We start from the raw sequence: 26,233 nt of genomic DNA on the forward strand, positions 1-26,233 counted from the left end.
TAATATTATAAAGAGGAAAGATTTGTTTGTTTGTTTGTTTCGAATAGGCTCCGAAACTACTGGACCGATTTGAAAAATTCTTTTTCCATTAGAAACCGACATTGTCCCTGATGAACATAGGCTACTTTCTTTAAATTTTTTTTTTTTTTTTTTTGTTTTCATTTTTGTTTTAATGTTTCCGAAGCGAAGCGAGGGCGGGTCGCTAGTAATGTATATTTCAGTAGAATTTTATTTATCCCAAACCCCAGCGTGTAACATTACTCACGTCCGTTAACGATATAACCACTCACCACTGCATAACCATAAACTCCTCAATTCTAATTTGAGTGGTGCTAAAAATAAAAATCGTCGGCACTTTATTGTCATGTTAATATCAGAGTTAAAACGATAAAAACGTTTATGCATAAAGTTACCTATCTCTCCTTTATGATATAAGATAAGATTAGCGGATGAATCATTGTGTTATCCATATCGCAGACGTGACGATGTTTTTGTAGTCACTTAACGTTTGGCCGGTGTCGCTATCGTACGGTTACTGGTGAAAATGGAGAATCCGGTGTTTGAGGAGGCAGGAAACCAGGCCGGCATAGAGATCTGGACTATTGAGGTATGCGCTTATTATAGAAACTACATGTTTCGCTCTAGACAGACTTCGTATGTGGGTCTTACGACATGAATACCGGTATTAGGATAAGAATTCGAAGTCATAATCGTATTGTATAATGACTGCTTAGTGGCAGAGCTAAGTATTATAGCATAGACGGACCACCCGTTACCAGCTCACAGCCGTTAAGTGGTTACCGGTGCTTATAGACACCTACAATGTAAATGCCGCCATCCACCTCGAGACATGAGTTCTAAGGTCTCAGTATAGTTACAACGGCTACCCTACCCTTCAAACCGAAACGCATTACTGTTTCGCGGCAGAAATAAGCAGCACGGTGGTACCTACCCATGGGGACTCACAAGATTTCCTACCACCAGTAATTACGCAAATTATAATTTTGCGGGTTTGATTTTTATTACACGATGTTATTCCTTCACCGGAAGTCTATCGTGAAAAACCAGTCTTATCCTTTAGGCCACGCCGAATTCATACCCGTTTATAATATTACACGTTCCCTTGCAGAACTTCGAGCCGGTTCCCTTTGATCCCAAGTACTATGGGAAATTCTACAACGGCGACTCCTACATCGTGTTGAAGGTGAGCTTTAAGCACAGCTTTATTAGCTCGGTATGTTTGTTTGTGTGCGACGAAGCTTCGTCGCACACAAACCCTTCCACCGACCCCAAGACGTCCGTACAAGGGCAAAGGGTTTGACGTGCAACTTAAACCATGCATCAGCCCGCTGAGTTTCTCGCCGGATCTTCTCAGCGAGTCACGATTCCGATCCTTTGTTGGCACTGGGGCAGCTGTTAGCAAATCCCACCCCGCCTGGCTGAGCCTTTGCTCGCCCACTTGTCCTGGTGAAACTGGAAAGACCATCGGGCCACCAGTAATCCCTCATTCATAAAAAAAACTAGAACATTCGGCCGCGCATCATTGACCGAGCACGACACAGCAGTTTTATAACTACCCTCTGATATCCTAACCAGTATGTTACTGGGATATTAAACTGTAAAAATAGATTTTAATTTGGCGGTTCACGAAAATCTACCCCAATAAGAAAACAAATAGTTCAAACCAAAAATGTCATCATCAGCGACAGACTTAAGCCGCTCCGAAACTCTTGTTTCAGACCACGGAGGAGTCATCCTCGCTGACCCACGACGCCCACTTCTGGCTGGGCAGCAAGACCACTCAGGACAAAAAGGGCTCCGCTGCCATATGGACGATCACGTTAGACGACATGCTGGGCGGCAGAGCTGTGCATCACCGCGAGGTCCAGGGACACGAGTCCAGTTTGTTTCTGAGCTATTTCAAGCCAGGTAAATGAATGAGATTTCAACCCTAAGCTTCGGAGAGAGGATATTCATGCTGTGACCCAAGCGCTGGGCGAGCTTGTCTTCAAGAGAGATTCACAGCGCCACGTCCCTCTGGTTTCAAAGCGTTTGAGATGGATATTCCCTAATATCCATCCCAAACAAGGCTAGAGAAAAATCTAAAGTCACTGTAACAATGTCTATTAATCTAAATATCGGTCGTTCGGTATGTTATTGAGAAGATCTGTCTGGACCAGGTACTTACTATAAAGATGTGATTTGTCAATATGTTTTCACTTTGCATTAAGAGTTCCATACATACGAAGGTGTGTTATGTATTACTCATTATTTTGCGCACTGGGATTCGGGATATCTTAAGAATTTTCACCGAAATCTATTTTTTTATATAAAATAATGTATGTTGTTAAAACTCTAGAACCGAACAACCATAATGTACCGTACTGTAATGCATTACATTGCATTGTATTGCATTTTAATGGACTGTGTTGAATTGTTATGCATTGTATGGCATTGTATTCCACAGTAATGCATTATATATTGCGTTGCATTGTATAGTTTCCATTCACTTAGCCATCAGATACCTCGAAGGCGGGAACGAGTCTGGCTTCAACGAAGTGCAGACCAACGCTGGTGCTGAGAAACGTCTCCTGAAGCTGTCCGGATGCGACAACATGAGGATCGAGGAGGTGAGCATTGGCCACCAGACCCAGGACCCCGCGGAGCACTAGATTCCAGTTTGATAAACAGAATCCTGAGATCAGAAAGTTCTTTTTTTATTGCTTAGATGGGTGGACGAGCTCACAGCCTACCTGGTGTTAAGCGATCACTGGAGCCGATAGTTAGCCTCTCAATGCTAACTATCAGCTTAGGTCGGAAACAAAAACCCATCAGAACCTCCTCCTTAACACACATATAAACTCGTTTGAACCGCTCCAGGTCGCAGCCGAGGCCTCGTCTCTGACAAAGAACCACTGCTTCATCTTGGAGAACGAGCACGACATCTTCGTGCTGATGCCGGAGGGCGCGAAAGCCACCCAGAGGCGGAAGATCATCAGCGTCGCCAACAAACTGAGGGACGAGGAACACAACGGGAGAGCCACTATTGAAATCATCGGTTAGTTGTTTTTTTACTTTCCATCCACTTAGGGGAGCTCTTCTTCTTCTTGCTTCGGTTTCCTCAATACTAAGGGTCGTGACCACCTCCTCGCAACAAGAGCTTATTACGGACCATTCCACGTCATTTGCCTCTATCTGCCGCCGAGTGTAGAGCATCGTGAACTGTGGTGTCGAGGGTAGTGCGGATCTGGTCAGTCTAACGTGTCGGGCCTCTACCTAGTGGGAGCTAAGCATCCAAAAAAGGCTCTCTTCCATCTGCCGGGAATATGTTATGAGCTTCTTCGGACACATCATGCGGTCTCCCAGACACGAATTAGAGAAGCTCATCATTGTGGGTCGGATAGAGGGCAAGCGCGACGCCTTCAGCTCCAACATTAGGAGCAGGCTTAGGAACCCCGGTAACCGTACTCGTCGAACTTGACAAAGAGGTCGACGTGCAACCTAACCCATGAATCAGCTTGCTGAGTTTCTCGCCGGATCTTCTCAGCGGGTGGCGATTCCGATCTGGTACCAGATTCATTCGCGAAGCAGTTGCTCTTGAGTTGTTAGGTTTGGAGGCGCTCGGGCAGCTGTTAGCAAATCCCACCCCTCCTGGCTGAGCCATTGCTTGCCCACCTGTTGTGGTAAAACTGGAAAGTCCTCCGGGCCACCAGTAATACTTCAATCATAAAAAAGGGCAAGAGCGTCGTAGGCAGAACACCAGTCAGATGGTCAGATCTAGCAAGAGAAGCACTTGGTGGTAGTCTGTACCATGCGGTCCATGCCACCCACGATCGAACACAGTGGAGGAACGTCACATGCGGTCGCGATCCTCAGGAGTCAGGGAACGATATAGAAGATGGAAGATCCACATCCAACCTTGAGACATGAGTATTTGTTATTAAATACAGAGGGCAGGTGTGAGTGAGTATGTAAAACCGACTTATGACTTAGCGCCCCTGATTTGCGCCAGAGATCGTGGGTTCAATTCCCGCATCGGGTGAACATTTTGATGAACAGGCTTGTTTGCTCTCCGTCTGGGTTTTCATTATCTATATACGTATATATTTAAAAGTATATATGTATGTATGTATGTCAGTCTCTGGTACCCGCAAAACAGGCAATCCTAAATTAACACCGGACGAATGACTTTACGTGATTTGTATCCGGTTATTATTGTTATTAATTATTGAAAAGACTATGCCCAAAAGTGGGCAAGGAAGAGTTAAATATGATGTAATGTTACAATTGGTGAGGTTGTTAAAGTGTTACCACCCTTCCCATTTTTGCCATGATGACCAGACGAGATCTCTTTGAACCGGTAGTCAGAGTGGTAACACGGTGGGGGGAGTGGCGAGACCATTCAATCCTTGAGTTCATTCCTTCCGCGAATATTTGCAGATGAATTCTCGTCAGATGAAGACGTGAATTTGTTCTTCGAAACCCTAGGATCCGGCTCAATGGATGAATTAGTTAGCGACGACACTTCAGAGGTATGTTTGTGTTTTTTTTGTAATATTTCGTTTTTAAAGTGATAACTTGTTATGGGAGGGCAAATCGCTTCGTTACGTGACGCGTTACGGCGCCAGTCTGTCTGGCGTCTCTTTCTCTCGCGCACATCTAACTTCTAACTATCTATATATCTTTTTCAATTTATGTTTCCTTACATTATCATATTAACGTTCATATAAAATTTAAGTAATAATGTAATAATAAGTAATAACCTAAGCTTTATGTCAAGTTAAACAGTTTCAATATTAAATAGTTCAACTTAGTTCCACTTCTCGATAGTGTAAAAGTTAACTCAAATTTGTATGGAGTTGGAACAAGGCCCCTCGCGGCAAATGGAGGGAAACTTTCCAACTCCTTACAAATTAGAGTTAACTTTTACGCGATCGACAACGTTAAAAAACACTCACTAAGCACATTGAACATATTCACGTTCCACCCGGTCTTCGGTAGCCTGCAGAAGGACAGAGGCGACGCTAAATGATTGTCGATTGTCTTTTTTTTATTGCTTATATGGATGGACGAGCTCACAGCCACAGTGTTAAGTGGTTACTGGAGCCCATAGACATCTAGAACGTAAATACCGCCACCCATCTTGAGGTATGAGTTCTAAAGTCTCAGATTAGTTACAACGGCTGCGTCCCTCTTCAAACCGAAACTCATTACTGCTTCACGGCAGAAATAGGTAGGGCGGCGTCACCTACCCGTGCGGACTCACAAAAGTTCCTACCACCAGTAATGTCTCTTTCACTGTTTATCTCCCTCTGTCTCTCTCTCTTTTCTTCTTCTGTCTTGGAAAGCCAAAGGTCAATGTAATCTCCGTACCGCAAGTTTGATCGCGTATCATCTCATTTCTACTAACGGGCATGTCTTAAATAATATCTTTCAAAGGATGTGGTCTTTTAGCTCCAAGCTTGATTCACAACAATACTTTAATACTTCCACAACTAATACACCAGATCAGATATTTCAGCGATGTAATCCCATTTCTACCAACGGGCATGTCTTAAAGAATACCTTTCAAAGGATGTGGTCTGTTAGCCCCAAGCTTGATTCAAAACAATACTCTAATACTTTCAGAGCTACACCAGATCAGATATTTCGGCGGTGTACCTCTACAAAGTGTTGGACGGTGATGAGCAAGAATTAGTCTCCATGAACAAGCCCTACAAGCAGAAACATTTGGCCAGTGACGTGAGTAGCAACAGCGTCGGAGCCTCAGCAGGTTCCATCCCATAACCACCAGTGAAGCCATAGTATAGCCATAGCTTATAATCGACACGACTATTCTACAGTTATCGAGAACATTCCCGGTAGTACTAGTCGTTTCGATGGGTATTTCCGCTATTTGATACTAGATGGCGTTACACTTGTCGTGCGTTCTCGATATTCCTAGTTCTTTTGATATTAGTTTCTGCTATTTGATGACAGATGTCGTTACTCTTACCGGCATTACAATGCAGTGTATAAGACTTAATATAATAATAAAGAGTGCTTCGAGGAAGCAATTAAGGTGGTTTGCAGTCTGGACAGAATCCGTCCACACTGCCAAGAACCACTGTGTTAATGAACGCAGTGCGTTTCTAAAGTTCTTAATTGTTTGGATTGAACTTGCTTCCAATGTGCTAGCTATGAAATGTCAATCTTAAAACGAGGTTTGAAGAAATCTTTCGCCAGTACAGAATACTTGATCAACATTTAAACAGACAAGCGTTTTAATACTACAAATCGCACTACCTTTCTCCCAGGCAATGTACATTCTGGACACGGGAGACACTGGCGTTTACATCTGGCTGGGGTCGGACCTGGACGCTGACGTTAAGAGGAAATACCACGAGATCGCTGGAAAGTATTTAGAAGACAAGGGATACCCGAGCTGGGTAAGATTCCGAGATGCCCTTATTTCGCTAATAGACGCAGAATATGGGCAGTTTTTCTGCATACTATCAATCTAGTATTGAGTGGTCAGTTTGGCCTATAGACGCATTGATTCCGTCACCAATTTTGAGTTACGAAATCTTCCCTTTATGGCCCAAAAGCCACCCCACCCTTCAAACTGGAAAGCATTACCGTCACATAGCTAAATTAGGATCCTTTATTTCAGTGTGAGAACACAGTTCGGAAAAACCAACATAACAAAAAAAAATGGTTGTTTGTAAAATTGATTTATGGACGGTACTAAATTACGTCATAATGTCAGTATACGCGTAGATAATGCGAGAAGAGAGATACATGTGTCACAAGCCAACGCTTGGGCCGATCGTGCCTCTCTATCGCTCGTTCCACGCTCTCACTCGCACGCTCAGGCTCGGGCGGAACGTGACACTTTTTCGTGCGTGCAGCCGCAGTTCATCGATTCATAAGACATTATCACGTCAAAAACATCTCTATCTATTTGAATGGCGTAAACTTAATTGAAGTGCAATTTTTTTTTATTGCTTAGATGGGTGGACGATCTCACAGCCCACCTGGCGTTAAGTTGTTACTAGAGCCCATAGACAACTACAACGTAAATACCTTGCCACCCACCTTGAGGTATAAGTTCTAAGGTATCTAGTATAGTTACAGCGGCTGACCCACCCTTCAAACCGAAACGCATTACTGCTTCACGGGTTAACCTTCCCGCCCGGACTCACAGGAGGTCCTACCACCAGTAATTACGCAAATTATAATTTTGCGGGTTTCATTTTTATTACACGTTATGTTATTCCTTCACCGTGGAAGTCAATCGTGAACATTTCTTAAGTACGTATTTCATTAGAAAAATTGGTACCCGCCTGCGGGATTCGAACACCGGTGCATCGCTAGATACAAATGTATCGGACGTCTTATTCTTTAGCCCACGACGACTTTCAGACAATTAAAAACATCGAACTGTCGATACTGATACCAAATAAAACGGACCTTTAATCGCACTAGACAAATGTCGCGTGCTAAGCGAAATGTCGCTTTAACCAAACAGTCTTTCAATCTTCGATGAAAGGAACACAAATGCGATATCGATTGTGTTTCCTCTTGGTCAATGTTCCAGGTCCACGTGACGAGAGTGTCGGAGGGCGCGGAGAGCTCGACCTTCAAGCAGTACTTCCACAACTGGGACACGGTGCGGACCGGGGGCTCGGTCAGGGGAATCATATCTGAAATCGGTTAGTGGAAAAGTCTTCGCGTCGGCAGCGACCGCCACCTTTTATTAAATTTATTTAATTAAAAAGGTTAAAATTAATTACAATTAAAAAAATATTGTTAAAAGGGTTAAAAATTGGAGCGGCCGCGAAAAGCTCGGTCATTGAAACTCCCTACGATGTTCGATCACCAAAGCTCAAACTTTTCGCGTATAGTCTTTTTTTTCCTACTTAAGATGATGTTCTAAAGCAGGTCTGGGCAAATGGCGGCCCGCGGGCCGAATCCGGCCTGCGGTAGAATTTTGTCTGGCCTGTGAAGCATTGTATATATTATTATTGAAAACACAAATATTAGTTTTTGTCTAACATAAATGCCGGTGGGAGCCAAAATTTTCTCCCGGACAACCGGTCTTTTCAGCGCCTCCTATTCGAAAATATAATTAGGATAATTGAACAATTACAGCGTGTATAATAGTCGCACAATTTTATTACTATTAAACTTACTATATCATATTATAACATGAATAAACAAAATAACTTAAATCTAAAGCCGCCATTTTCTCCTGCGATATATTATAGTTATTTTATATTAATTTTAATTTGAAGAAATATCTTTCCGCAATAAATTCGCGGAAAATTGAACGAAATAAAAGCAGATATAGATCTACTGACTTAGAACCAAGAACTTGATTAGAACCAAGATGTCCTGTCTACTGACGAAGCACTCTGCGATCTACCAATGACTTTTATTGAAATTTAATGAAACAATGTAGTTCAGTATACAAATAAGTAATATATTTTCTTTTATTAAAAAGATTAAAATAAACCTGAAATTATATAATAAAAGAGAACTATTGTGTGGAAGAGATGATAAATAATGTGACGTAATGGTCATTAACAAATGATACATGAGGAAGATGATGCGTGCAGCAATTGGTGATTACATTGCGCAGTCTGCTCTACGTATTTATATATTTTTAGTCTTGCCACGATCGACTGAACTAATAGACACGATCGACCGGTCGATCGCGATCTACCGGTTGACCACCCCTGGTCTAGAGAGACCATAACAGCGTCACCGGGCTAGTAGGTGAGCTCACGGGGCTCAAACCTGACGATGTTCCTAAGACAAACCGTAGCGTCGTGTGAGTAAAACCTGTCTACAGATTCGGGGTACTTCTCTGGGGACGCTGAGGAGTCGGCGGCCGCGGCCAGGACGATCGGCAAGAGCGCCACAGCACGGGGCTACATGCCGGACCAGGGCGAAGGGAGTCTCACGGTGACCAGGTACCTGACCTTACGGAGTTCACACCGAAATTCATTGAGGTCTTCTGTGTCGGTATTAGCTGAAGGTTTAACTGCACAATAGTTGGGATAAGCCGTTCCATCCTTCAAACGGGAAAGCGGTATCAATAGGCAGGGTGATGATCTGATGGTACCTATGCCTACTTTTGGCATTGCTGGAGTCCATGGGCGACGGTAACCACTCACCACCGGGTGGGCCGTGTGCTCATCTGCCTAAACAGGCAATAAAAAAAAGACTGTCAAGCCCCACATACCCCGTGCGCTTTCTAGGCGTGGAAACCTCGTATGAGGTTCGATCGACGCCCAAAAAAAAGTTTTGGTGGTGGCACCTACCAGTACTCGGGTGGTTCTAAATCTAGGTCTGATCCTTTAGACCTATGTATTTGCCGATAGGATCTCTGGTGATCAAGAAGACGTGACAGACAGATTCCAGCAGGGGACCTCCGTGCTGTACCAATCAGAGGTCTACGTCATCACTTACAAATACCAGAATGAGAACGAGGAAGATGCCTGGGTGGTTTACTTGTGGATCGTAAGTTGATTTTCATTGTACCGCCTCGAACATAAGTAAATTCGTGCTATGTGGCCTGCCCACTGCCACTTCAGCTCGCTAATCCTACGGGCTATGTAAAAAGAGAGATGTTATTAATGTCTAACTATTTCCAGGGTTCAGAAGCGAGTGATGACGACAAAGAGGCCGGGCAGATGCTACTGTCGCAGCTAGAAGAGGATCTAGAAGGAAATGTTACATCAGTGAAGGTCCCTCAGGGGAAGGAATCGAAGCACTTCTTGAGCATATTCAAAGGTGAGCCCCGCTGGATGCTGGAGAGCATTCGCTGAACTTGGATGAGTACCGGCTGCTCTATCTAAATGTAGAGGAAGTCTTATATTAATCAGTGGCTCGATTGACAATAAGATAAGTATTAATGTGCTTTTTTTACTGGTGGCAGGACATCTTGTGAGCCCGCGCGGGTAGGTACCACCACCCTGCCTATTTCTGCCGTGAAGCAACAATGCGTTTCGGTTGGAAGGGTGAGACAGCCGTTGGTTGTAACTATACTGGAGTCCTTAGAACTTATATCTCAAGGTGGGTGGCGCATTTACGTCGTAGATGTCTATAGGCTCCAGTAACGGCTGTGAGCTCGTCCACCCATCAAAGCAATAATTTGTAAGGAGTTGGAAAGTTGCTTACGTTTGCCGCTAGGGGCGCTGTTCCAACTGCATACTAATTTGAGTTAACTTTTACGCTATCGAAAACGTTAAAGAACTAAGCGAACATTCGTGTGATGAACAGTTTTGTTTGCTCTTTATCTAGTGTTTAATGTCTTTATATGTATATAGGGTAAAAAGGTATTTGGTTGGAGCAACATTTTTGCAACTACACCGGAGAGCCATTTAAAGTTTAAAATTTGTTAAAACTATCTTAACAAACAAAACTCCATCAGCTATTCAAATGAAGTAAACTTAATTGAAGTTCAATTAAAAACATCGAACTGTTGATGCTGATGCCGAATAAAACGGACCTTTAATTGCAAAGATAGATGTCGCTTATTAAGAGAGTTGTCGCTTAAACCAAACAATCTTTCGCTCCTCAATATATTTTCTTCTTTGTTCAATTTAACAATAGTGTTGCCAGTGTCGAGTTCATAATAATCTTCTTTTTTATTTCTATTGCTTAGATAGTTGGACGAGCTCACAGCCGACCTGGTGTTAAGTAGTTACTGGAGCCCATAGACATCTACAACGTCAATGCGCCACCCACCTTGATATCTAAGGTATAAGCCTATAGGGTCTAAGTCTATAGGTCTATCTGAGTTCTAAGGTCTCGAGTATAGTCGAGTATACTTTTTTTTTTAAATATACTTGTTGATATAGGAATACCATTCTACCAAGCTATGAAGCCAAATGTGTTGAAGTCAGGGACCAGTAGACCGCTTACAATCTCCTTGGACAGTAACACGATCCACTACTCACGGCTATTTTTGTTTTAGGAAGCCTCGTGGTGCTTTTTGGTAGCAAAGATGATGATTACCAGCCGCAGAACTCCAAGAAATCGTATGAAGAAGACCAGACGCGGTTGTTCAGGGTAAGCGACCGGGTTTAGGGGGTGGAAAAGCCTCTTAGATCTCTACTTGTGTCTCGGTGGTGGCACTCACGCCCTGATGTCCATGGACAGGAGCATTGAGGAGTTCCATCAACTGGAGTCAGGAAGCTCATTCATTCCCATAACACAATCTAATTTAGCTGCGATATTTGACTTTATTTAACAGTATATATAAGTCCTTCTCAAGCTAACGTGATGACGTTGGCTGATCTGCAGGTGGAGGGAACGGAGACCGGAGTCGACATGAGAGCGGTCCAGGTGGCGGAAGAATCGAACGTTCTAGAAGATGACGACGTATTCGTTCTGGAGACCGGCAGCGGCGTCTATGTTTGGAACGGAAAGGTATTTTTCGGAGATCGGTCGCTTATGACACCTTGAAGAGCTTCGCCCGGTGATGGACACCTTGAGGAGATCTTGGTGGTCACCTAATCTTAGATGATGTGGGATCTACCAGTAATCACGGTCACGTGTAATCACACTGGTGTTAGGGCGTCTTGTGAGTCCGCACGGGTAGGTACCACCGCCCTGCCTATTTCTGCCGTGAAGCAGTAACGCGTTTCGGTTTGAAGGGCAGGGCAGCCGTTGTACTGTTAAAACTGAGACCTTAGAACTTATATCTCAAGGTGGGTGGCGGCATTTACGCTTTAGATGTCTATAGGCTCCGGTAACCACTTAACACCAGATGGGCCGTGAGCTCGTCCACGCATCTAAGTAATAAAAAAAACTGCCGATTTGATTTCTATCACACAATATTATATTCCATCAGCCCATTCGTGAGCATCTTTGTATATTTCCTTAGAACTGGGTCCCGTTTGTGAGATCTGAACCTTGGTAGTAAGCCGGGACGTTTTCTTTTTCATTACTCTTGTAGACAGACAGGCGTACGGCCTAATTTGACGGTGAGCAGTTACCATTGCTCATGGACGTCATCAATGCCAGTACTGTCCACAAGCCTCGTTTAAAAAAAGAGATGTCATAGCGCTCGAGAAATACCGTGGAGAGGAGCTCATTCCAATGCCGGATGTTGCATGGGAGAAAAGATTTCTGGAAGGCTCTGTGGAACGTTGCGGTTATAGGTAGTTTAGATGAACTCTAATCCGATGACGAGAGGTGTGATGGTAAAAACTTCATGACGGAATCATCTCGAACAAACCCTCAGAACACTCCCCGTGGAACATACGGTACGAAATACAAAGAAAACCGAAGTCCTTCCACGGAGCCAGAGCTTCCGTCTTACTTACACGTTAGGCCCACGAATACAGCACCATCTAGATTCTGGTGCACGAACTCCTAAAAATAAAGTTGTTGATGAATGCTGATGGATCTGCATCCAGAAGCAGCTTCTCCGATTAATAAGAATTCTTAAATGGTCTATGGCATACATCTCACATTTTATCACTCTTCATTTAAGTTTAATTTTAAGAGCCCCAGGACCTCAGCACCAGTGCCGTAGATGGCCCTAAGCTTAAACAATAATTGAAGTCGTCGTGGCCTAACGGATAAGACGTCCGGTGCATTCGTATCGAGCGATGCACCGGTGTTCGAATCCCGCAGGCGGGTACAAATTTTTCTAATGAAATACGTACTCAACAAATGTTCACGATTGATTTCTACGGTGAAGGAATAACATCGTGTAATAAAAATGAAACCCGCAAAATTATAATTTGCGTAATTACTGGTGGTAGGACCTCTTGTGAGTCCGCACGGGTAGGTACCCATCACCCTGCCTATTTCTGCCGTGAAGCAGTAATGCGTTTCGGTTTGAAGGGTGGGGCAGCCGTTGTAACTATAATTGAGACCTCAGAACTTATATCTCAAGGTGGGTGGCGCATTTACGTTGTAGATGTCTATGGGCTCCAGTAACCACTTAACATCAGGTGGGCTGTGAGCTCGTCCACTCATCTAAGCAATTAAAAAAAAAAAAAAAAAAAAAAACAATATCTGGGACATTCATGACGACATTTTCAGGATTCCGACCCTCAAGAACAGGAGGCGGCTCTGAAATTCGTTGAAAATGTAGTCAAGGATAAGGACGTGACGGTGGTGGAACAAGGAGACGAGCCCGAGGAGTTCTGGGAGGCTCTAGGTAGGAAGTTGATCTTATAAACGCAGTGTAGGGGTTTGGCCCTGGCCTTGCTAACGTCTCTGGTCGACGGCGACCGCTCCGATTAGCCCTGTCAAAATATGACATTAAGAGTCGCATAGTCACCCTATAGTGCGAACTATAATAGTTAAAGGAAATAAACAAATAGTCCATAGAAATAGCGCTAGTGGAGGAAGTGAGAATGATATCAATATAGCAGTTTTAAGCAGAGCGAAGTGCTCTGGGTTGAAAATTTTAATATTTTTCATGACTTGCTTTAATTGCGTAGTTATATAATAAGCAGTATTTAAAATCTGAACTATTTATTGTTATTACTATTCACGTAGGAAGTGCTTCTTTCCTTCTTAATTTAGTATCCTACTCTAATCGTTAATGGCGCTGTTTTTTAAATCCTTCCACTCGCTACGGTAGCGCCATCTTAATCGGCTCTCTTTCAGCGAACACTTTTTAATACACTGAGATGGTGGTGCTTACTTCTATCCTCCATGGTACGAACGCTAGTCTTTATGTTATCATTGTCCGTTACTTAATTCATGTCATGTTCATAGGTTAACATACGAAAGTGATCTTCTAACATACGATAACGGGTTTGTCGTTGGGTATAGCTTTTGTTTGATCGCAGACGTGATGAAGACATTCATGATTCTAGCTCGTTGCACGCATCAGAAGCACAAGGCGTTTGAGTCTATAGTTTTGTATCGCTCGGACAGCAAATTCGGATATTTATGCTAGATTTATTGACTTACTAGTTTGGTACAATGATTTAATGAAATCGTATCTTAAAATAGCTGGACCAATAGACCTAAGGGAGTCCGTATAGAGTCCTCTCTTGATTTCGCGGGAAAATCGTGTTCTTGGATCCCTCGTAATTAACACAACAGTTGAGACAATAGGAGTTTTATTGTTGCAGCGGCTTACACAGTTCTAAGTTATACACATTATTTTTTTCGTCATAATATGTATTTTCGGCGGTAAAAAAAATGTTTTTTTAGCCATTTTATGACCTGGTAATTGAGACCTTTAAGTCGTGTCTTATTTTAATTCATATTATTATTTTTATGAAATATGATAATATAGAGTGAAATGAAATGAAACGAAGAAACACTAAATAGACAAGATAAAACAAATCACGCCACTTCACTCCTCGCGTTCCCGCCAAAAAATCTCGGCGGTAAAAAGGTCCCGTGTATCTTCACAGACTATCTTCTTTTTTCCACCTCTCGTTCGTTCCGGCTTACGCATCATAAAAAGGTGCGTTCTTAAACGCCACAGACCTTATGACTGATAAGCATTTCTCTTTAAAGCACCAGAGAATACAGTCGGAGATTAAACTACCTTGCAAATTCCCAGGCGGTATACCCGAAGAGAAAGAGGAGCCGTCGGCGTGGCGTATGGTTGTCAACAGACGCGTGACGGCGACACGGACCCTGACAGCTGTCAGTGTCGGCGTCGCCGGGAGGGTTAAGTTCGAGGATCTGGACACGGAATTCTCTCAGCAGGTTCGCTTGAACATGATCAGTGTGCTCAGTGCGAGTTTTTAACGTTCTCGTTAGCGTAAAAGTTAACTCAAATTTGTATGGAGTTGGAACAGCGCCCCTAGCGGCAAACGCAGGCAAACGTTCCAACCACATACTTGAAGTCGCCGTGGCCTAAAGGATAAAACGTGCGGTGCATTCGTATCTTGCGGTGTTAAGTGGTTACTGGAGCCCATAGATATCTACAACGTACATGCGCCACCCACCTTGAGATATAAGTTCTAAGGTCTCAATATAGTTACGACTGCACCACCCCACAAATCGAAACGCATTACTGCTTCACGGCAGAAATAGGCGGGGTGGTGGTACCTACCCGTGCGGACTCACAAGACGTTCTACCACCAGTAAAATCGTCTTGTCATTTCCCACAAATATATTGATGACGTAGATGTCTATGGGCTCCAGTAACTACTAAACACCAGGTAGGCTGTGAGCTCGTCCACCCATCTAAACAATAAATTAAGAATAAAAACAGACAGAGCAGTGGCACCGGCCTGCGCCTTCCCATAATACACCCCTCCACTCTTCTTCTTAAAAAAGCACAACTTTATCTCTGTGGTTTCAGGATCTTTCTGAAGATGGAGTTTATATTTTGGACACGGGCGAGGAGCTGTACTTCTGGCAGGGAGCCGACGTCACGGAACGCGTCAAATCCTCCAAACAGGAAGTCATCAAGGTATGCTATACACCGTAACGCTTTTACGTTACGTGACGAATCACTGTAACACAAGACGGATCTTAACCTGAAACCTCTGCGACTTCCAGAAGTACATAGAGGACGACGGTCTCGATCGAACCGTGGACTCGGCGGTGGTCGTGACCGTGAAGCAAGGCGCAGAGCCGCGCGTCTTCAAGAAACTATTTCCCGACTGGGACGACGGAATGTGGAGTGTGAGTGTAAAAGCGCTATTAATACTGCACCTAACCCATGCATCAACCCGCTGAGTTTCTCGCCGGGTCTTCTCAGCAGGTTGCGATTCCGATCCGGTAGTAGATTCATTCGCGAAGCAGCTGCTCTTGAGTTGTTAGGTCTCTTTCGGAGGCGTTCGGGCAGCTGTTAGCAAATCGCACCCCTTCTGGCTGAGCCTATGCTCGCCCACCTGTCCTGGTGAAACTGGAAAGGCCTCCGGGCCACCAGTAATCCCTCATCCATAAAAAATATTAACACTGCTAGTGCCATCCGAGAGTATTTAGGGAGACGGTAATTATGTCTACGTTCTTGGCTGGACCTTCCCCTAATCAGCATCAAACTCAACCCTGCCTTTGAAGCAGGAAGGGATGCCCGGATAATGTGGTTCAATCGAGGCTATTTTCTTACCCCGTAAGAGGGTACGACGACCCCTCTTGTCTTGTTTTGAGAGACGGTGGTTATGCGTTGCCTCGTCATCATGGTCCGGTATCAACTTACAGCAGCTACGTTAAGAGGACTACTATACCTTCTCGAAGAAGCTTCGATGCTGTTTTCAGATATGTTGGTTCTAAAGCTAAATCGCCGCGGATATTACATTCATCACATACCACGACGCTTCAATGGGGATGGGGATGTCCGGTTTTATGGTATTAGCTGATGTCTTACCACATCCTGTGCTTTTTTTTATTGCTTAGGTGGTTGGACGAGCTCACAGCCCACCTGGTGTTAAGTGGTTACTGGAGCACATAGACATCCACAACGTAAATGCGCCACCCAGCTTGAGATATAAGTTCTAAGGTCTCAAGTATAGTTACAACGGCTGCCCCACCCTTCAAACCGAAACGCATTACTGCTTCACGGTAGAAATAGGCAGGGTGGTGGTACCCACCCGCGCGGACTCACAAGAGGTACTACCACCAGTAAAATAGTGCTTAAGATTAATGGCTATTTCAGTCTCATCCAGCGGTTATGGTCTCTATAGGCTCAAGTAACTACCTAGGATCAATTAAAGCCGTTAGCTCGACCCCATCTGAGCGGATTTAAAAAAAAACAATCTTAATACTTTTCAGAAACTATCATCTTATGAAGACATGAAGAATAGCACTAAAGCTGCAAATTCTAAATAGTTCCGAAAAAACAAGTTCCTTTATATATAAGTGAACATAGATATATGTATGTATTTAAATAACAGTACCCGCAATGAAAAGCAAAGTTCGGTTCGTTGACCCCGTTAATTTAGTTCCCTTACCATTGCGTGCTGTTCAAAAATACGTTATCTAGAGCCAATCATGTCATTTTTATGTTTTTTTTTTGTTTAATTAATCCAATTTTCAACTGCTTAATATAAATGTGATCAATCTTTGCGAGCTTATTGCTTGTCTTGTGCGATGGTTACCGTCCCCAAGCTACAGATGGCGCTCGGGTACTGATCGCGACAGAATAAAAATTATTTTCTTAAATACTTTTTAATTTCATTCCAATCGATTAAAGTCTCAAATTCAATCAACTTCATTACATTTCGCACAATAACATTTATATAACTGAATGTGATATATTTTATACTTGGACATTTTGTATAATTTCGATACTGGCAACAATGGCATCGCAAGCATCCGATTGCCATACTAAAAAAAATGTGGAAGAAGAAATAAACAGATGACAGTATTACACAGAGTTTTATTGTGCATTCCTTAAAACATTAAAAATATGTTTATCTCAACGAACGCACATTAAATTCTATCATCAATGAACCTATTAAATCTAATCATATCGAGGGGTGAAAGGCGATTTTTTCAACTTTACAGGAGAGCTATTTAAAGGTAAAATTTTGAAAAAATATCATAAACAAAAACACTTTTTCAGCTGTTCCAATGGAGTAAACTTAACTGAAGCTTAATTTAAAAAATCCAACTGTTGATGCTGATACCAAATGAAACGGACCTTTAATTACAAACATAAATGTCGCTTGAAACAAACAACATTTCACCCCTCGATATATACATTTAAAAATGTCGTAAAAAAAACTAATAAAAATAATCTAACGTGCCCCGTAAAAGGTCATTAGTCGGTATATTCGATATCCGCTATAAACGACCTTATCTCCTTCGCTTTAAGTTTGATTTTGAGGCCTTCGTCCTCTCTGACGTCAGGTCCGTCGACAGCTTTGTTCACGGCCTCGAAGCTCCCGTATTTCTTGTTGAAGCTTTCGTAAAAGTCTCCTTCCGTATTCCAAGTCCACTTATCATAGTCGTCCAGCCACTGGTTTGCGGCTAGCGTTGTCTCTTTTACGCTTTTGATATGGATACCGTTGAATATGCCCTGCAGGTCAATTTCGATGGTCGAATCTTCGGCACCGGTCTTGTAGTTTTCGATTCTCAACAGGATCTGGTCGCCCCAAGGCTCCAGGGTGAGCAGATGGAGCCCGTCAGGCATCGGGGTCTTGACAAACTTCTTGCAATTCTCCAACCTCATCCATTGCTCGTAGCTGAGGCCTGAGGCGTCGGAAACGAAGACCACGGGCGGCAGGTGCATTTGGAAAACGCTTTTCGCGATCTCAACCGGATCCTTCGAGCGCAGGATCCGGTGTTTCCCGCGAACCACCAGCCCCGAGCCGAGAACCGTTTCGTTCAGGGCCTCACCGACGCCGAACGCGTCGTCGTGCAGCAATCTCCTGTGCAGCATCAGTTCCACTTCGCCTTCGACGAGCGAGGTTCCGCCTTGCGATCGGTCCGTCAAGACCGTGAACCTCTCGCCGTTCTCGATGTAGATCTCGTTCGTGACCGGATAATAATTCCCGGGCACCGGCTCGGTCAACGTCAAGTTCCACTGAGGACGCGCGTTCAGTTTCCTCTTCAGCATCTGTCGGCCGTTTGAATCCGTGTAAAACTCTCCATTATTTATTATATCCGTCTGGTACTTGACCACGTACTCCTTGCCGATGCCGTCGTCGACGCTTATCGGGCCCACGAGCCACTCGTGCTCAATAAAATCGAATTCCTTGTAAACACGCTTGATGCTCAAAACGTTTCCGCGTATCTTAGTTCGAACCTCGCTGAGTAGGTCGCCGCTAATTTCACTCACAGATTCCACGTTCAGACCGATTGCTTTTGTCGAGTTCGGCCTGAAGATGTACGCGCCTGAACTGCGGTTAGCGGGTACCTCATTGTTCCCCAAGCAGCCCGGGTAATACGCGAACGATATCTTAAAGTCGTCCGTCTCTCTTTTCTTCATAGTCCCTTTGAAAGCCGCACCAGTTCCATTTGCATCTTCCCACAAAGGTTCCTTGCCTTCATCAACAATAGCATCTAGGCCGAGATTCGTGAGGTCTTTGACGTCGGCTATCTGATTGAGCCTATCTAAATAGCCATCGGACCGGACCCCCTCGCCACTGATCCATTCCAAATAGCTGCCGTTAGCGATTGCCCTTTTCGTTGTCGAAACTCTTTTAACGTAGAACGATTTCACGCCCAACGGATGTAAGTGCGCAATGAACACCAACTCGTGAGTGGCCTCAGACCGTCGGTTCGGTATGCGCTTAACCTCGTCCGGTATCTCGACCAGTTGCGTCACGATTTTATCGCCTACAATAAAAAAATGCCCTTGTACAGGCGAACAAGCACACGGCCCACCTGATGGTGAGTGGTTACCGTCGCTCATGGACGTCAGTAATGCCAGAGGCAGGGCCAAGACGCTGGCTACCGTTAAGTATTCTACACAAGCCTCGTTTGAAGAAGGACATGTCATAGCTCTCGGAAAACACCGTGGAGGGAAGCTCATTCCAAAGCCGGATGGTACATGGCAAATGAGCGCACTGTGGATGAACTAGACTGAGAGCTTAGAACTTATATCTCAAGGTGGGTGGCGCATTTACATTGTAGATGTCTATGGGCTCCAGTAACAACTTAACACCAGGTGGGCTGTGAGCTTGTTCACCCATCTGAGCAATAAAAAAAAATGAACGCAGCGGTTCTAAGCGTTATGGATGAACTCTACTCCGGTAGTAAAAAAACACTAAAGAACTTGTCTGACGCCCGCCAATCTATACATGGAGGCTAGAAGTAAGGAGCACCATCTCGGTGTATTAAAGTGCCCGCTGAAAGGGGCCAATTAAGGCGGTTTCCCAGACATGAGTTAGAGAAGCTCAAGATTTTAGGTCGCATAGAGGGCAGGGCATACTTGAACACAAATTGACAGCTGTCACTTTTGACGTGTGTCAATTTAAGGTGCGTCACGGGGGTTCGGTGCATCGAACGACAGTGCGAGTGGTACTCCCGCATTAAGGAAACGGATTTCTCGCAGTTTTCTTTTTTGGGCATCATGGTCAATCCAATTTTCAAGGGTCTACACGAATTTAGCTGATGCGAAAGTAGATTTTTATTTGTGAGCTTAGTGCGAGTTTTTTAACGTTCTCGATAGCGTAAAAGTTAACTCATATTTGAATGCAGTTGGAACAGCGCCCCTAGCGGTAAACTTTTACGCTATCGAGAACGTTAAAAGACTCGCACTAAGCACACTGTATAATATGTTCACGCTCAAACCACTGAGCAAATTGATCGCATTGATATTCCGGTCTGGAGATACGTTTGGTCCTGCGATAGATTTTAGGTTGCTCGTCTCACTGCTGGACGTGGGTCTCCGTCCACGCAATGTAAAGCGAAGTCACCGTGTGACGTGTTTTTTCACCTACCTAATCGTTGATAGTCTGTTCAGAGCCTGAGAGAATGTGGTAAAACTAGCCCCAGCAAGAGCAGCAGAATCTACCTCCAGATCGAAAACGCGACCCACTGAGAGGCGAGAAACTTAGTGGACTTTTTTTTTATTGCTTAAATGGGTGGACGAGCTCACAACCTACCTGGTGTTAAGTAGTTACTGGAGCCCATAGACATCTACAACGTAAATGCGCCACCCACCTTGAGATATAAGTTCTAAGGTCTCAGTTTAGTTAAAACGGCTACCCCACCCTTCAAACCGAAACGCATTACTGCTTCACGGGATAAATAGGCAGGGTGGTGGTACCTACCCGCGCGAACTCACAAGAGTTCCTACCACCAGTTGACGGTGTCTATGGGTTGAGGTCTGAACACACTGCCAATATGGCAGCGAGTGAACTGTCGTTTCAACTGTCTTACCATTCGGAGCGTAGACCTCGTAGTGTCCATACGTGACCGGCAGCTTCACCGCCTCCCTGACGCCCCAAGCCAACGGGTTGTAAACGGTCACCTGCAAGACAGCCGGCTTATAGGCCGCATCGAGCCTCTTGGTGCTGATCCGGCCAACAACTGACCCTGACTCTGATCCTCTTAATCGCTGAATGGCGGTAGCCAACACAGAACACAAGATATTCCAGTTTGGGAAGTTTAAACGACAAAGGGAAGATCTTCCACCGAGCAGGTGATATTGCTCGGTAGACCGACGGTCCGAATGTTGTTGTTCGGAACTTGTATATATGCAAGCTTATCTTGAAAATGTTGTAAGCGAGATTCAGGCATCTGTCCAATATCTTGCGTTGTATGATGGCTACCGCACACTGCCCGTCTAGTTTTAAGTTGTTGAAACCAATGGACCCGACCACGGGAATACCGTCACCTGAAGACATGAGGCTTGAGTCTCGATTGCCGCCTCACCTTCCGAATAGGAATGCATTACTGCTTCGCGATAGAATAGGGTTGAGTGGTGGTACCTTTCCGTGGGGCGTTACCTTTGACCTTGAGGACTGAAGGTGGAATTTGAAGAGTATACACCGAACGGTATACGATAGTTAGAACTGAGTCAGACGGATCCCCGTCGAGCCGGTGCCACTTGTCACGACACGACCCCGACCCAGCAAGGTGTGGTCAGAGAGAGACAGAGATACCACCTCCTCGCCTATCTAGGTCTCGAAGCAATCGCGTTCCAAGCACTTGGCCAAAGCTTTTGAGACATCAATCTTTGATCTCGGGACATCAGTTATGCAAAGTTAAATGCAAAATAGCAATTCATTCGGAAGCGTAAAGCTTCGACCTGACATCTCAACTGCACCAATTGCTCGCGTGAGCGTCTGTGAGCACCGATGATCCTTCATGAGCGTCCGTGAGCGAAATGTCTCTCTTACCATGAACGTTTCGCTGGTCTCCGACGTGTGGCATCTGGATTCGTTGAAGTGACACCTGTCGTAGCTGAACAGCGGAGCCTTCCCGGAGTCGCCCTGGGCGGCTTTGCTGAAAGTGGTCGTGCGGTTGAGGCGATCATATGCTATAAGTCGAGGAATCGACACCACCCGACCGTCCGCTGTGGACCTTGGACCTTACTGAGTAGTTATTGAGAACGTGTCCTTAAAAACAAAGTCCTATTCCTATTACTAGTTGGTGGTAAGACGTCTTGTGAGTCCGCCCTAATAGGCACCACCGCCCTGCTTATTTTTGCCGTGAAGCAGTAATGCGTTTCGGTTTGAAGGGTGGGGCAGCCGTTGTAACTATACTGAGACCTTAGAACTCATATCTCAATGTATGTGACGGCATTTACGTTGTAGATGTCCATGGGCTCCGGTAACCACTAAACAGCATGTGCACACATTTTTAAGACATTTATGCAAAAAAAAAATTTACTAGCTGCTACCTTCAACTTCGCGTAAGTGGTCAAAGGAAAATTTCAAGTTTCCCGGGGCAACGCTCCTGACATGACATTGACACTGTAAAGAAATACATGTCAATTCGTTGCTTCATTCCGACGTGAATGAAAGTCAAACAAACAAACAATCACTCTCACATATATCACGCGGCAAGGTTAGATTTTTTTATTGCCCTTGTAGGCGAACGAGCATTGGGCCCACCTGATGGTGAGTGGTTATCGTGACCCGTGGACAATGGCAATGCCAGGGGCAGAGCCAATCCGCTGCCGTTAAGTACTCTCCACAAGCCTCGTTTGAAGAAGGACATGTCATAGCGCTCGCGAAACATCGTGGAGGGGAGCTCATTCAAAAGCCGGATGGTACATGCCAAAAAAGATCTCTGAAAACGCACTGTCTGAACGCAGTGGCTCCAGGTAGAATGGATGAACTCTGCTCCGGTGGCGGGGGTGCGATGGTAAAAACGAGATGATGGAATCATCTCAAACAATAGGTTCCACCACCTTGCCATTGCCTTCATTGAGACGGCTCGACCCACCTTACGTGGGACGGGGGGTGAGGGTTCGGGAGGGTGACGTACTTGAAGGCCTGTCTGGCGACGAGTAGAGCGTCGTCGATGGCGGTGCTCAGGATCCTTTCGTAGTCATGAGCGACGTGCTGCTTCTCGGTGCCGGTGATGGCGTCGTGGTGTTGCATTATGCCTTGAAACGCAGAAAGAGTTGACACAGGATCCAAATCCGACAACTGCCTCTTTCGCCCAACGGCCTAATGCAACGCGCAGTGTATGTTAAACAGTCAGGGCCGGGTCGCCAGAGGTCATCGATCTCTACATCTGTACTAAATGTTGCATTGACGACGTCTTTTGAGCGACGGCGACTACTTACCATCAGATGAACAACGTGCTCGTCTGCCTACTAGCTAAAAAAGCCTAATCGAATTTAATCAAATATAAAGGTAGGTATCAAATATATAAAATAATAAAATTAACTATTACCTGTGGAGGGTAGAGGTAACGAGAATCAACTGTGTATATGAAAAGTTTCCATCGAAATGTTAATCGAATTAGGGTGGCGCCACATTCGCATAAGGATAAATTTTAAAGGAAGCGTCAAATATCTTTAGAGTATGTCTGATATCTAATAGATACTTCTTCATAAAATGAAAGTTAATAAATCAATAATCGTAACCATAAATAAAATCACTATAGATGCAAATCTTCTTGTAATAATTCTTTACTGCATTCTTTTGTACAGCGTAAGTTGTTGAAATATTCAATAATTAACTAATTTAGTCAAAATTATATATTTTTTTTTAACTTTGCATACTTCAGTTAATTTTCAATTACTACATTCATACCATACCATTTGTCTACACCAGAGCGATTGTGTGAGATTTTCGAAATGTTATTTATAGCATACAGCTGAACGCTTTTTCAACTTTTTTCTTCCATATAAGATAATTCTCCTTACCTCTATCTACCTTGTATACTATTACCTACACAATTAAAATTACAATTCGAAGAATTTTATGACAGCGCCATCTATCGATCGGGCGTCGTGTTCTTAGTGCGAGCTCTTTAACTCCTCGACCAGCAGCGCCCCTAGCGGCAAACGTGGGGAAGCTGCTCCAACTCCATGCAAGTTTGAGTTAACTTTTACGCGATCGAGAACGTTAAATAACTCGCACTAAGCGACACCGATACTAAAAGAAATTTGCTAAGTAAATAGTGACGTCACACTCAAAGCTGTTCCAACTCCATACAAATTTGAGTTAACTTTTACGCCATCGAGAACGTTAAATAACTCGCACTAAGTGACAACGATACTAAAAGAAATTTGCTAAGTAAATAGTGACGTCACACTCACCCATTGCGCTCTTCAGTTCGTTCAGAATGAACTCGTTGTGCCTTTCCAAATTCGACAACACCTGCAGCTGTTTCACCATCTGCAGGATAAAGAAGAAATACCAGTAGGAACTAGTGGCAGGACCTCTTGTGAGTTCGCCCTGATAGGTACCACCACCCTGCCTATTTCTGCCGTGAAGCAGTAATACGTTTCGGTTTGAAGGGTGGGGCAGCCGTTGTAACTATACTGAGACCTTAGAACTCATATCTCAAGGTGGGTGGCGGCATTTATGTTGTAGATGTCTATGATCTCTGGTAACCACTTAACACCAGTTGGGCCATAATCTCGTTCACACACCTAAAGAATAAAAATAAAACAAAAATTCCATAACAATGGTGAGCCAAATACAGGTCGAAAAACAAAAATCGACAAAAATCGCAAATCGGTAATTATCAGAACAATTCGTGCCGCACGCGATCCGATGCGGGGCGGACAACGTGCGTCAGATGTAAACACTAAAATTGCGACGAAACATCTCAGAATACATCCCGAGTTCGCATACCTGTATGTAACATCAAAACTAACTACCCACATAATAAACTAATTCATGAAATTGTTATCTTAACGCGTTGAAGGCTATATGAAAATTGGAGTGTGTTCATACAGGCCGCAGTGCTCACCCGTGAGCCTTTTAAAATATCTAAACTAGACAGTGATAATTGATAAAAATCCCACAGACACAACCCACTGAGTTTCTCGCCGGATCCTCTCAGTGGGTCGCGTTTCCGATCCGGTGGTAGATTATGCGAAGCACTGCTCATGCTAGGGTCAGTGTTAGCAACACTCCGGTTTGAGCCCCGTGAGCTCACCTAGATGTAAACCACCGGTTTCCCGAAAACCTGGTAACATATTAAATATATTAAAGATCCTTTGCCGGTAAGTGAAACCAAAACTACAGTCTTCTAATAGGCGACCGCACAGAAGCCTCACCTGCAGGTAAGCGTTCCCCTCTCTCTCGAAGTACTTGGTGGTCGGTCTCGAGGTGAAGTACCCGGTCCAGTAAGCGGTCGGGTCGCTCGCGTACGGGAAGAAGTCGTCTTGTTTCGTTGGCAACACCGGACTGCGAATTTATCGGTTACGTGAGACCTTGAAGGTAGTCTGTGATCATCGTCAAGAGCTCTGCAGAGACCTTGTCGTAATGAACGTCAAAGCACGCGCGAAGGTCTTGCGAGTCCGCAAGTTTAGGCACCACCACCCTGCCTAGATCCGCCATGGAGGGGAGCTCATTCAAAAGCCTGATTCGCCTCGGTTTCAAAGGCGGGGCAGCCGTTGTACTGTAAAACCTGATCTGTCTACAGGTTGGTGGTGGCTTCACGTCTATCAGCAACGATGGCGACTTAAGAAGAAGAAGTTCCAAACAGCAACATAATAAACCGTCATGTTAACATCACTTGCTCAAGGAAAGACCATTCTTTTGTCCCCACCTCCCAAAACTTTTGATATGAAAACGCAACTTTCCAGAGAATTCTTTCTTGTATCCCTGTATTAAAATGCTTAAATGTCTATTAACAAACAAACAGACTTACTTCGCGTCTTTTATGGCTTTCAGATAACAATTAGGCGTCGAATAAAACAGCTTAATCTTCAGATCGTCTTTGGCCGCCTTCAGATTTGAATATCTGAAATTTAATTAACGGATTTAGTTCAAAACCAAAAAGTCGTATATCCCGATGCTGTGACAACGAGAAATAAGTCTTATGCTCCAAAAAAACTTTCCCCTCTTTTCGCCCCCACATCGAAATACTCTATATTATACAAATACATAGGAAAACCTTAATATATATAAATTACGTGTCACGTTGTTTGTCCGCGATGGACAGCTAAACTACTGAACCGATTTTAACTTTTTTTTATTTTAAATATGTGTATTGTTCCAACTTAGGCCATAGGATGGCTTTTATTTCGATTAATGGTCGCAATACTTATTAGTTAACAATAAAATGATTTCTTATTTTGATTAAAAAAAATATGTACTAGAGAGATAAAAAAATGTTCATTGGCTTAGCTAAGCTTAGAAGCTAATTTTATTAACATGCAATAAATATATAAAGAAAAATCTCCATTAAATAAAACCTTTAAAACGCTTTAGTTATAAAA

The 26,233-nt window shown here is 44.0% G+C and overlaps 2 protein-coding genes across 5 annotated transcripts in view; one reads left to right on the forward strand and one right to left on the reverse strand.

Moving 5' to 3' along the window:
- Positions 1 to 441: 441 nt before the first annotated feature.
- LOC101741373 (gelsolin, cytoplasmic) lies at positions 442 to 17,293 on the forward strand. The gene is made up of 19 exons (XM_004922109.5): positions 442 to 607; positions 1,130 to 1,204; positions 1,740 to 1,929; positions 2,515 to 2,630; positions 2,881 to 3,058; positions 4,441 to 4,532; positions 5,629 to 5,742; positions 6,297 to 6,428; positions 7,580 to 7,694; positions 8,837 to 8,957; positions 9,369 to 9,507; positions 9,642 to 9,780; positions 10,967 to 11,061; positions 11,296 to 11,421; positions 13,048 to 13,165; positions 14,534 to 14,682; positions 15,284 to 15,394; positions 15,484 to 15,609; positions 16,699 to 17,293. Exons 1-19 carry the CDS (start codon positions 545 to 547, stop codon positions 16,753 to 16,755), a joined length of 2,256 nt encoding a protein of 751 aa, XP_004922166.1. The 5' UTR covers positions 442 to 544; the 3' UTR covers positions 16,756 to 17,293.
- LOC101743573 (lysosomal alpha-mannosidase) overlaps positions 17,286 to 26,233 on the reverse strand; it is a 29,663-nt gene continuing 20,715 nt past the window's right edge. For all 4 annotated transcript variants that reach the window (XM_038014166.2, XM_038014167.2, XM_038014165.2 and 1 more), the window contains exons 10-16: positions 25,663 to 25,755; positions 25,067 to 25,196; positions 24,098 to 24,176; positions 22,813 to 22,933; positions 21,720 to 21,825; positions 20,758 to 20,848; positions 17,286 to 19,209 (exon numbers count right to left, since the gene is read on the reverse strand). In XM_038014166.2, the coding sequence (XP_037870094.1) occupies positions 17,690 to 19,209; positions 20,758 to 20,848; positions 21,720 to 21,825; positions 22,813 to 22,933; positions 24,098 to 24,176; positions 25,067 to 25,196; positions 25,663 to 25,755 (2,140 nt within the window). In that variant the 3' untranslated portion in view covers positions 17,286 to 17,689. The remainder of the gene's footprint in view (positions 19,210 to 20,757; positions 20,849 to 21,719; positions 21,826 to 22,812; positions 22,934 to 24,097; positions 24,177 to 25,066; positions 25,197 to 25,662; positions 25,756 to 26,233) is intronic.

The sequence above is a fragment of the Bombyx mori genome, chromosome 11 (genome assembly GCF_030269925.1).
Source record: "Bombyx mori chromosome 11, ASM3026992v2".
Classification (NCBI taxonomy): domain Eukaryota; kingdom Metazoa; phylum Arthropoda; class Insecta; order Lepidoptera; family Bombycidae; genus Bombyx; species Bombyx mori.

Excerpts from the sequence above, each read along its gene's own strand:
- LOC101741373 (XM_004922109.5), top strand. The coding sequence starts at position 545 with ATGGAGAATCCGGTGTTTGAGGAGGCAGGAAACCAGGCCGGCATAGAG. Across the intron at positions 6,429-7,579 it reads ACAAGGGATACCCGAGCTGG|GTCCACGTGACGAGAGTGTC; the intron begins GTAAGATTCCGA and ends TCAATGTTCCAG. Across the intron at positions 7,695-8,836 it reads GGGAATCATATCTGAAATCG|ATTCGGGGTACTTCTCTGGG; the intron begins GTTAGTGGAAAA and ends ACCTGTCTACAG.